The sequence below is a fragment of the Cupressus sempervirens genome, chromosome 10 (assembly GCF_028749045.1).
Source record: "Cupressus sempervirens isolate cs-2001-9-10 chromosome 10, ASM2874904v1, whole genome shotgun sequence".
Lineage (NCBI taxonomy): Eukaryota > Viridiplantae > Streptophyta > Pinopsida > Cupressales > Cupressaceae > Cupressus > Cupressus sempervirens.
In genome coordinates, this window is record NC_143127.1 from 378,782,455 (window position 1) to 378,794,553 (window position 12,099).

At 38.4% G+C, this 12,099-nt stretch overlaps 1 protein-coding gene across 2 annotated transcripts; it reads right to left on the reverse strand.

Moving 5' to 3' along the window:
- Nucleotides 1-1,662: 1,662 nt before the first annotated feature.
- Nucleotides 1,663-11,853, reverse strand: LOC149534253 (F-box protein FBW2-like). Of its 2 annotated transcripts, none has more exons than XM_089807246.1 (2): nucleotides 10,382-11,853; nucleotides 1,663-2,707 (listed from the first exon to the last, which is right to left on the reverse strand). In XM_089807246.1, exons 1-2 carry the CDS (start codon nucleotides 10,699-10,701, stop codon nucleotides 2,035-2,037), a joined length of 993 nt encoding a protein of 330 aa, XP_089663372.1. In that variant the 5' UTR covers nucleotides 10,702-11,853; the 3' UTR covers nucleotides 1,663-2,034. The 2 variants fall into 2 exon arrangements, with proteins under 2 accessions (XP_089663372.1, XP_089663373.1); XM_089807247.1 differs by lacking the exon at nucleotides 1,663-2,707 and adding an exon at nucleotides 7,325-8,428.
- Nucleotides 11,854-12,099: the final 246 nt, after the last annotated feature.

Consider the following 12,099-nt stretch of genomic DNA (forward strand, 5'->3'; position numbering starts at 1 on the left):
ATAATTAGAGCTTGTGAAAATGACCGATTGTGTCATGAAGAGGTCAACGATCGAGGCTGTGAGGCTGTGATTGACCAAATCAAAGATTGAGAAAGAGATTCAGAATTGGGAGGTACAAATCTTCCTGCCGCAGATTTCAATGAAGATGTGCCTACGTTCACACTAGTTAATTTTGGATAGTAAAACGAGGTCTATAATTTTCATCTTCTTTTGCTTTGATGAGTAGATGGCAAAACGATTGTTTTTCCAGGGGCATCTACTCGAAAGATTGAAAGATCTTGCATGACTAGAGGCGATTTTTCAAATCATGTTTTCATTCTAGTTACACGTTGAGTCAACCTTCCTATCTATCATCAATAGACTTAATTGTGTGACGTGCTTAGTTTGGAGCCAATGTTTTGTTCATAAGAATTTGCTCTTTATTTGGGAACTCGAGAATATTTAGAATGTAGGGTATTAAACTTCAAATAGGGTTGGTTCCGTTTCAATGGTGCTTTAAGGACTTCATGTAACTTAGGAATTGTGTAGCCCTGTACGTCATTGGAAGAAAATGACCAAGGAAAAAAGCATCTTACAGGCAATCTTTTTAACCTCATGGTACCTCGACACGTTTCTTTCACAGATATATTCATATCGAACCTAAGGTTTTAGATGCAGACATATTCATATGGAACCTGCATTTTGTTATTATAACTAATTTTACTCTGTTTGAGGCTTTAATGAACATTGAATAGTGGTGAGAAAAAGGTAGGTAGGAGCACATCTTTGCATGCTGATTTTCATCATAGGAGCTTCTGAGCTTGACTCTGTATTTTTTAGATCAACATTTCAAATCCCACTCCAGGGTCACATAAAGACGTGACAGACTGCAGAAGATAAATTGTAAGATGATGGCTCACCCGAAGCGTACATGCACAATAAAAACCAAAATCTACTATTGAATCATCAATATTAATCTACTATTGAATCTTCAATATAAATGTTTGATGTGCTTGTGTAGTAATGTTGTTGACCCACGAACGTTAACCCCAAAAAGATTATTTGGTAAAAGGTAAAACAATCTTCCGAGGAATGGAGGCCACTCCCAACGTAATAGTCACACGACAATTCATCTTTTAACCGTACATGGAGCAAGTCGCAGAAATCGACATGCAAGAATCTTCAGGAATTACAAAGGCGCACCCAATATCGTAAAGTTTAAAAATCGTATAAACAATTCACTACAAAGGAGCATTAGTTACATATAAGCTTGCACTGAGAAGCCCAAATTGGGGTTCTAGTTACATCTGAGTTTTACATATTATAGTGAAAAGACTTGGTATCATCACATTCAAATGAGAATACTCAACGTAATATTTCATATTGGAAAACATGCATATCCACATCTATTCTGTTTTTCAATACTGATTAAATAAGTAATTATGTTTCAATTTCACATAAACCGAACATCTGAGAAAAAATCAAAAGATTGACCCCGTGGCGATTCATTTCGCCTTGACAAAAAAAAAAGAACATCGGGAAATAAAAAACCTTGCCACCAATGTGAAGATCCACGATTTGATTAAAATTGCCAGTTGAATCCTCCTAAGATAAAAGATGTAATCTAGTAATTCAAAAGCAGAAACTACCAAAACTCGTCAAATCGAAAGACTAATCAGAGAGTTGTGACTTGAAACTTCAAGGATTTTCTGTTAAAGACTACCTTTAAATCAAACATCACCATCTCGCAAGTTCACATCAACCTATGTTGATCTTGACTAGCACTCCAACCTAGACTTGCATCTTTACAGGCCTATGTAAAGTTTGACTAGCAGTCCAACCTAATCTTGCATCTTTACAATACTTATGCTTACAAGTTGTCATAAGTTCCTTCTCAGGGCTCCATGTTCCACAATGGATTTCTACTTCAGAGAAAAATCTTTCGAAACACACAAACATAAATGTACAAAATCCAACAGCCAGATGTGTATTCTGTAAACCCCATTGCTTGTAGTGCTTCCATACCACACAGGGACAGTACAGTGCTATGAGTTTTCACTCATCATTGCCATCGATTTCATTTGAGACAGTGCCCTCATCTACTCCCAACTGTACACCATCAAGGTCTTCATCCCACTCCTCAATGTTTTCATCTAAGTCGTCTTCATCCCACTGGTCATTGTTTTCATCTAAGTCCTCTTCATTAAGCCACTGATGGTAGTCATGATCAAGGTAGGACAGATAATCATCATCATATAAATCGTAATCTTCTTGGTCAGAGAAATCGGTGTCATCAACAACAGGGCCCAGAAAGACCTTCAACTCACAACAGCGCTCGGCCAGGGAGTCCTGCATAGCTACATTCCAACAGCCTCGGATTTCTAAGTGTTCCAACACCTTGCACATGTCTAAAATGGCTCCAATGCCCAAGTCAGTGAACAACCCGTAGGACAGCTCCAAATGCTTCAAACAAGACATGTGCTTAGCAATAGCAAATGCTTCATCGTCTTTTGGGGTTCGCCCCACCGTGAATGACGGATACATATTCCTGATCAAATGGGTGAGGAACTTGCAGTGTTCCCCCAGGATCTCCAATGAAGATGAAGTTATCTTCTCACACCAACTGATATCCAGGTACGTTACAGTTGCCAATCTAGGAGCCACCTGGATAGCAATTTTATCTGTTACTTCACTCATCGGTATGCGCAAGACCTCTAGATTATGAGCACTGCAAACAAATAATCACAGATACAAATCAACACACTGCCACAATACATAAGAAGAATGAGCAATTTTTACTCTCTCCAAGGTAATCTACCAAACCACTTTCACATTCAACATAGCCCTTTAAGAAACTGCTATCCTTGCCCTCCTTCATACTACCTTTGATTTTGGCACTGTACTCATCTTCCAGGATTTGCAATCTATAAATTTGTACATATAGATTTGTCAATTCTCACAACTCGTCTTAGCTTGGTATTTAGCTATCACTAGATGAATAGACCGTGGTTGTACCTCAACCTGTGTGGAAATCTAACTAGTCTACTTACCAGTATCGAACACTGAATAAAGAACACGAGTAGAACATTGTTAAAGAATGACAAACCTGACAGTCTTCCAACCAAAGACACTTCAGGTTTCAAAATAGATAAACCAAACAAAATCCAACTTATTTTTCTTCAGCCTCAAAGTTTCCTCCCACTACACTTCCAGAGGATTATAGCCTTTACACCACAAAAAAAAATTAATGTACATCAACTTTTGACAATGATCCAGAGAAATGCTGGAAAAGAGTGGTGTTGTGTCTGAGTAGAAGCTCAACTGTAAAACCAAATGGTATTGAAATGTCCAGTAACTTATTCTTTAATTACAAGCCACAGGATCAGTTGAAAGACCCTACTCAAATTCTCAAATCCAAATGAGTTGGCATTTAAGGCAAACAAAAGTTGTCTCAGAGTTGTCCATATAGCTAAGCAAAAGAGATTTTGTTGATCACATGTTGGTTGTATATTTGACTCTGTTTTCTCTAGTTTTACTTATCTCATCCTCCACGTGTCTTGAAAGTAGTTCCATCTGTCAATCAAAATCCAATAGACAACAATGTTCCTTTTAGTAGCCTAATATCTTTAAATATTTTTCTATGCTTTCAAAGCAGCCTTGCTTTTTTTTTTTGCGGAAATAGTTTCTTAACCCCAAAATTCTCAGGAAAGTAAACAAAAGCAACCTTTTAACAGTTTCAGAAAATTAGGATGAGCAATTAAACAGGAACACAAGAGCATAGAAAATAACAGACATACAAGACACAGAGAAACACCAAATTTCACGTGGGAAAAACCTTTTGGGAAAAAAACTCACCAAAAACCCAATTGCTCTTGTTGTATTACTGTAAACAATGTTACATACAATTAACAACAGATTTTTGCGCAGGCTCAGATTGTGCTACAATCTACCCAACATTTCACCACCATTTCCAACAAATGCCACAGAAATTTAACCTACCGCAATTCATTATGTTATTATGCGAACCATCACTTCACAAAATGGTCAATAAGCTCACCCTTTCCATTCATCCATCCAGCAGTCACCACAGAACTGTGTGTGACCATCACCACACCGTGGATACTACTCCACAGGCATCATTGTACATCTATTGTGAGTCTGGATCTCACTGCACCAGGACTGGATCTCACCATGCACAATACACAGGAAGGAGTTTCACCAAACGTGGGCTGGGCTCTGATCTGTCCAAGCAGCCAACATGTAGACTCACCTTTACGGTATTTCACTGTATGGTGAGCAACCGCCATATGGTGGTCTGTACAAGTCACACTACAACATTTTTTGCATAACCAATATAAGCATAAGTCAACTCCATACCAACAACAATAAAACCCTAGGGGATTTGATCCTGCCGACATGTAGACTCACCTTTACGGTATTTCACTGTATGGTGAGCAGCCGCCATATGGTGGTCTTTACGAGTCATGCTACAACATTTTTCACATAGCCAATATAAGAATAAGTCAACTCCATACCAACAACAATAAAACCCTAGAGGATTTGATCTTGCTGCAATACAAGCATACATCTAATCCATAAAAACAACAATAAAAACCTAAGGGATTTACATCCGCCTGCCAAAACATCAGGTTGGAAAGTTCCCCTTGGTACCATAAGATGTCCAATTTATAAATAGAAGTTCCCTTCGGTACTAGATAATAATTCTAATATAATAGTTTTCCACATTTGTAGTGTCACAACTGCTACATATAGATAAAACCCGGTTCCCTTATCTGTCCATTTTTCCAAAAAGTGAAACCAAAAGATGCGGTCCCTTCCTATGTGAAGTTGCTCTTTGAACTCGTGCGCTCCAGAACATAATATAGAGACCTACACCTGACATTATTGGACATTTACAAACTTTAATGTTCATCTTATGTTATGCAAGGAAGATTGAACCCTTTTGTCTCGTAGTGGACTTTTTCATTTCCTTTTGTAACATGATTTAGCCTGAATGCATTTTATCTAAAAGATGCTAAGGGGTGTCATCTCAAGACACCATATTGCATTTCTGTCAGGTTAAAATGCACATATTGAACTTGATATTTCTTGACATCCTTTAAATATAATATAATCCAGTTTTTAAGATATATATGTTATTTAACTAGACTTCTCGATAGATTTGCGTATAATTTTGGTGATATGAATGTTTGCCATGTAAACAGCTTAGTTACCGATTTGGGATACAAATCCGATTCAGACACTTAAATCGGATCCGTGGATTCGCGATTTTTTTTTCCAATTAGTATTCGTGTGTGTGTATATATATATATATAAAAGAGAAATATACAATGAGAGAGCAAAATAGAGAGCAAATTTGAGGTGAACTGTTTCTGGATGTGAAATAAAAGGGTCATTTTAGGGTTAGAAAGCAAAAAACATATTTCAATCGTCATATTAAATAAGTTAGACCCACTTACAACCTTGGCCTGCCTGTCGATCCTTGAGGATTTGTGCTGGATCCTTGAGGGTTCGTGCTGATTCAGGCAGCATTCTTGTTTTACACAGCGGATTCGCTCGTGCTGGATCCTTGAGGATTCGTGCTGATTCAGGCAGGATCCTTGTTTTACACAGTGGAATCGTCCGAATTCACGGGCAGGATTTGCGCTGGATCCTTGAGGATTCGTGCTGATTCGGGCAGCATCCTTGTTTTACACAGCAGATTCGTCCGGATTCGCGGGTGCTGGATCCTTGAGGATTCGGGCTGATTCGGGCAGGATCTTTGTTTTACACAGTGAAATCGTCCGAATTTGCAGGCCGCAAATCCAGGATCCTTATTTTACATAGTGGAATCGTCTGAATTTGCAGGCCGCAAATCCGGATAAATCAACTCTGTAAAACAAGGATCCTACCTAGATCAGCACGAATCCGGATCCAGCTCAGATCTGAATCCGGATCCTGGTTCTAGGACACAAATCCGGTAACTGAGGTAAATGGCCGTCAAATTTACTTTAAAGGGTTTTGTTATCAACTCGCCCTATTATGATGTAGTTAGGATCTCGAAAACATCACTAGCATACCACAAGAAGCACCTCTAGCCATCTGTTTATCAAAATGAAATGTCCATTCTATACATAACAGATGACAGCCACTATTTAAGACACTACAGACACCTACAAATTGTAGAAAAGCTTCGAAATAGAAATAGAAAACTCAAGTCTGAAACCCTCTTCTCAAATAATTTAGAGAAACTGGGTACTGACAAAATTTGTAGTTTTGAATTGCCTACTTAAGGTACAAACTGATTCAAACTAAATACAAACAAACTAACTGGTTGTACGAAAAGCTTCGCTATACAAATAGCAAAAGCCTCAAGTCTGTAACTGTCTTCTCAAATAATGTAGAGAAACTGGATATTGACAGAATTAGTGGTTTTGAATTGCTTGCAAAGTGTGCAAACGGATTCAAACCAAATACAAACTAACTGACAATTCTATCCCCAGGGCATTAAAAGTTCATTTTACATTCATTTACATAAACAAGCTTGGTACTTCATTTGCATCTACACTAACCAGAACTATAGCCTAACATACATCTATTATCTCATTAATGCTATTAAATCATATATGTGTGGGGAGAGAGAGGTTTACCACATAGCCCATGCTTAATTAGGTTTGAGGCTGCAAAAGACCGGGAGCAAACCCAAAAATTAGGGTGGGACTATATCAGGATAGTTATAGACAATTATGCCAATAACAGTAACGGTACATGTGCTCACAATATACAGATCCATTGGTCCATTTTTAACAGTAGGCTGCCATGTTATTATACCACTAACAAATTAGTCGATACACCTAGGTTCTTCACTTTTACCGGGAGAAAGAGGATAAAATTTGAACACTTCGTATACGGAAACACAAGCATACACTCACAAGGACTCTTAGGTTACACATGAATGAGAGACAAAAGGCTATATGATATGAACGAACCAAATATTGACTCGAATAAATTACTCAAATTGAAAAGAAATTATTGTTATAAATTTAATAAACATAAATAGACCTATAGTTATATATGAGACTGCATATCATAATGAACTGAAATATTGAAAGTGAATTATCAACATATTGAGAACATACACAAATGCCTGTTTTACTTTCCAAGCCTGATTAAAATGAAATTTATATATTCTATCTCACATATGGAAGACAATCAAACTTCATCAAAGGAAACCTATCTGAGGGTCCATCCTTAGCAACATACTGCTTTGAAAAGATACATAAGAAGCTAGGCTGCTCTATATAATACAGAAAACATAATCTGCAATGCAGAGAGTAAGAAAAGATAACAAAAAATTTACCAGTTGATCATTTACAACAGAACAGTTCAACTCAACAATGAAATACACAATCCATAGCCTGCTCTAAGGAGCAAAAACAAATGCTGCTAATACATATTTGAAACCGCCAAACCTTCACAAATAAAAAGAACCATAAGAAGCCATTAGATTCCTTGAAACTTTTGAGGCCTTTCTTCCCAGGATATCATTTCATCAAGATACATACAATCTTACAGATTCATCTCCATCCATGTAAGAGTTTCTCCAGCATTCCATTCATGTTAACAAGTCGTTACTCCGTTCCTTTTCAAAAGCTTATCATTCCCAAATCACTTAGAAGGTAATCTATGAATAAACTGAAAAATTAGCAAGCATTAAATCAAGATAGAATCCAAAACATCAGAGCAGATCTGGAGAGACTTGCATCCTGTGCTGGGACATTAAGACCGTGGAGACGTTGGCCAATCACTGCTATCATCACTGTCATTTGAGACAGTACCATCATATACTCTCAGCTGAACCCCATCAAGTTCTTCATCCCATGCATCATCACTTCCATATTCATCAAGTTCTTCTTCATAGTCCCTCGGATAGTAGTCATAATCATATTCTGACATAGAATCATATTCATCATCATATGAGTGGTAATCTTCTAGATCATAACAATCTGAATCATCAACCACAGGGCCTAAAAAGCTCTTCAATTTACAGCACCGATCAGCAAGGGAATCCTGCATTGCTACTTTCCAACAGCCCCGGATATCCAAGTGTTCCAGCTCCTTGCACATACTTAATAGGGCCTCCATACCTGCATCGGTGAGAAGACCATAAGCTAACTCCAAATGCTTCAAGCGAGACATGTGGTTAGCAATGGCAAATGCTTCATCATCCTTGGGATCTTGACCTACAGTGCCTTGTGGATGCATATTCCTGCTCAGACGTGTGAGGAACTTGCAGTGCTTCCCCAGAGACTCCAAGGAAGAAGAAGTAATCTTCTCACAATAACTAATATCCAAATAGGTCAAGTTTGCCAGTTTGGGAGCAACTTGTGTAGCAATAGAATCTGTGACTTCACTCATAGGCATGCGCAGGGCCTGAAGACTATTAGAACTGCAGAAACATAATCATAGATATAAATCATCACTTCGACACATATAAAAAGGCAAATCAACAAACTTTACTGCCTACCTCTCTCTCTTGTAATATACTTCATACATTTAGTTTCACACTCAACAAAGCCCAAAACACAAAAGAAACACCATTTCCCAATTGCAGATCCTATGTTCATATCAATCACTCTTGGTAAAATCAAGGGCAGAAGAATGCAAGTGCTGGAAAAGGAATAACGAGTTCATATTATGGTTCTCAGATGACCAACAACCTTCAATAGGACTCAAATACGACAAATGGATTTAAGGGGAATCCAACAACTAGAAATGTTCAGTGTCTTCAATTCAAAAAACAGAGAGAGTATTTCAAACTACATTTAAGGCTAAAAAGGGCCAAACGAAAGGGAGTAATTAATAGGGTCAAGCATCTCGCTTCAAACATATGAATCCACAGTGCCGAGAGATAGAAGGTGTACAAGAGGGATGATCCCTGATGACCACAAAGGATGGGCCACCTTATAGTCCAAAGATGATCTCTGAAAATTATATGGACCAGAGCAACAGTGTGCCAAATATTTAGATAAGAACTTAAGTGGCAGCTGTTTATCGCTTGTCACAGTCCATCCTCTCCGAGAATACCAAACAGCTTGCAGATTCAGAAAACCCGAATTCTTTTGTTTATCAGTGCACCTCACTTCTTTTACCAATAAAAATAAAACCAGACCGCCTCGGACTTATAATTATTCTCCTAATGCAAAAACATTTTGAACCTCCATCAATCTTAATTTTATTCACGTAAATAATATCCTTTTTCTGTTTCATTGCACATAAGGGATAAAAAAATATAAATCCACGGAACAAGGGACCAGAATGACCCCACACTTTGAGAACCCAAAAACCTGCATGCAAATGTAGAGGGTACAGATTCTCCTTTCTTATTTCTATATATAACACAAGGCTCGATCACTATTTCTCATCAATCGGCACAACCCAACGTAGTTATTATCTCCATGACTACCGAAAAGAACTCTACATTCCCATCAATCGGCATTACAATCAACCGATTCAATATTATTTTTTTCACAAGATTATCATTATTAGCCTTCCTCATTGCCACCCTACATAGATAAAGCAAGATAAACTTTAACGCCATTACACATTTCAAGACACCGATCATAGTTTTTGATCTCCTTAATTCCATGCAAAATACCATATAAAGAAATACAAAGAACTGAATGTCCGGAATGATTGTACTCCGAGCCTACCAGCCTACTTGCAAGTTGACGAAGATCTAACTTGTTGATTCTCCAATGTATTTTTGTTCTTATTTCTATTCACAACATCGAATCGGCCCTACATAAATTTTAACAAGGACACATCACATTTCTTGCTCCCTTCTACAGAAGACATTCTAAATCTTCTACTACTTATTGCGTAAACATGTTGAAAGCCTCGCGACGGATTAAAAACAACCATTCCTACACCTTTACAGTCCAACTAATGTAAACAAGGACTAATTCAGATTCTGAATGGGTCATACCGGTCATTATCTCTTCTCAAGTGCAAAATAGTTCAAATAACTAGCTGATTAACGCATATTGACTAGTATAAGAACAGAATATTTGATGGCTGATTTCAAAAACCAGTGTCTAAACTGAACAACTCAACCATACTAATTTTATATCAAGGAATTATCATAGACTAGCTCAGACGTGGTAAATCCAGGACTAGATGTTTGCCAATAGGTATCAAGTACTCAGTCGCAGCGGTCCTGTATTATACTTTCTTCAGGAAAAACATAGATATGCAGATATATCAAGAGCAGTTGAACACACCCTGGATTGTGAATGAGGCCTCTCAACAAATCTAGACAAGAATTTAGAGGGGTTTGAGCTATCTTATGAGTGCAGCAATGACAAAAGGAAAAAGTTAAAGATTATAATTAACGACTTACTAGCTGGCAATCATGGCAAAGATTGGGTCGCTAGCCAATCTATACACGGATAATTTGCGCATCGATCCTCGGGTTCTGTTGACAAGCATCTCCACCATTCTCTCCAAAGTTTCTGGCGTACAGTGACGGGACCGGCACCATTCCTCCATATCGATCTCTTGCCAGCAGTCTGGCTGCAAGACAACTTTCCTCCACGACTTGCAAACTGCAGGCACCACCGTGAGGATCTCCTGAAACGACATTTTTTTGAAAATCAGGGCGAGAGCATCTGGTATGAGCTCTTCCCATGGTCGATCACACTCTCCTCTGCTATCCTGCATCCTCAACGACTATCCAAAGTGCCTTCCTTTAAACCCCAAACCTCTCGCTAGAGAAATACTCCCCTAGGTATACAAATCTTTTGACACTTGGCGCAAAATGAAAACGATTTTATTTAGATTTCACACCCGGACGTCTAACCCTAATTTTCGGAGTCGGTTTCAACGCTACTGAGACTCACAAAATTTCCGCCTCACGATCTAAAGTAAAAGCCAGAACTTTACCACCACACAATATCTTCCAAAGATGTGTTAGATTCTACCTCCATATACACTTAAACCCACGAAGACTCAGCATACACTAATATCTTGGAAACGTGAACTGGAATTTCACATTGTGTTTTTCAGCAAGACAGACGCTTTCCACGATCCAATGGCTTCCTCGGATTCCTCTAGTTTACAAATTTCTCACCGATTTCCACATATTCTGCGAGAAAAGATAAAGATGGATAATATCCTATCCCCCTCAATTTTAAAGATTTTCAAACATTTACGATTCAAATTTACTATCAAACTCTCACAAACCACAATCTCTCATAGCAAAACTTTGATCCTTCGACGAATCCAAGTCTCCTATTGGTTCCAAATTCGCCAAAAACCTCCACCTTCACAAAATGTTAACTACCTTCAAACAAAATCCGGCAACTTTCACAACCCCTCGAGCTTATAAGCTCTCCAAAACCTGCCACGATCTCAGTGCAACATTACCATCAAAGATATCCAATCGTGCGGTGCCAGACCCTGCACTGCGAACTGCAACATTAAACGCCAAATGAAAACCAAACCCTTAGCTGGCAACCCTGCCACAACTTCACCGAGCAACAATGACAGCCCCAAATTCAACCAATCCCAAATTAACAACACTTCTCAAAACTGCCCGATCTGTGACACATTTACTGATGCCAATTAAGGCAAAAATTCATGAATCTTCGCTGAAAATCCGGAACACAGTAAAGGCAGTCACATCACAAGCATTAAAAACCAGCCTTCAGCCGACCGAAATCTTATCATTCAAAACCCTAAACACCATTAAAGATCTGAACAGAAAACCGTCCATTTTAAGCCAAATTAAACCACAAAAACGGCTGCTTTAATTCCACATTCAAACACCTCGTTGCATTGCAGTAATCGAAATTATCCCGCCCTTCTGAATGTCTCTTGTCCTTGGAATTTATCAAGCTTATTGTATACGCAGGGTGCAGCCCTTCAACGGGAGGCACTGAAGGAGACGGACACGTGTCGGCAATAATCCATGCGTCAAACATTCGTTCTCTTCCTTCATTTAATTTGATAGGGAATAAAAGAGTTAGGGACTTTTTGGGGGTTTGTTTTAAAATATATTTTGGATTCTAGAATGATTTTTAAAATCCGCCTCAGATATTTTGGCTAAATACGGTTCCC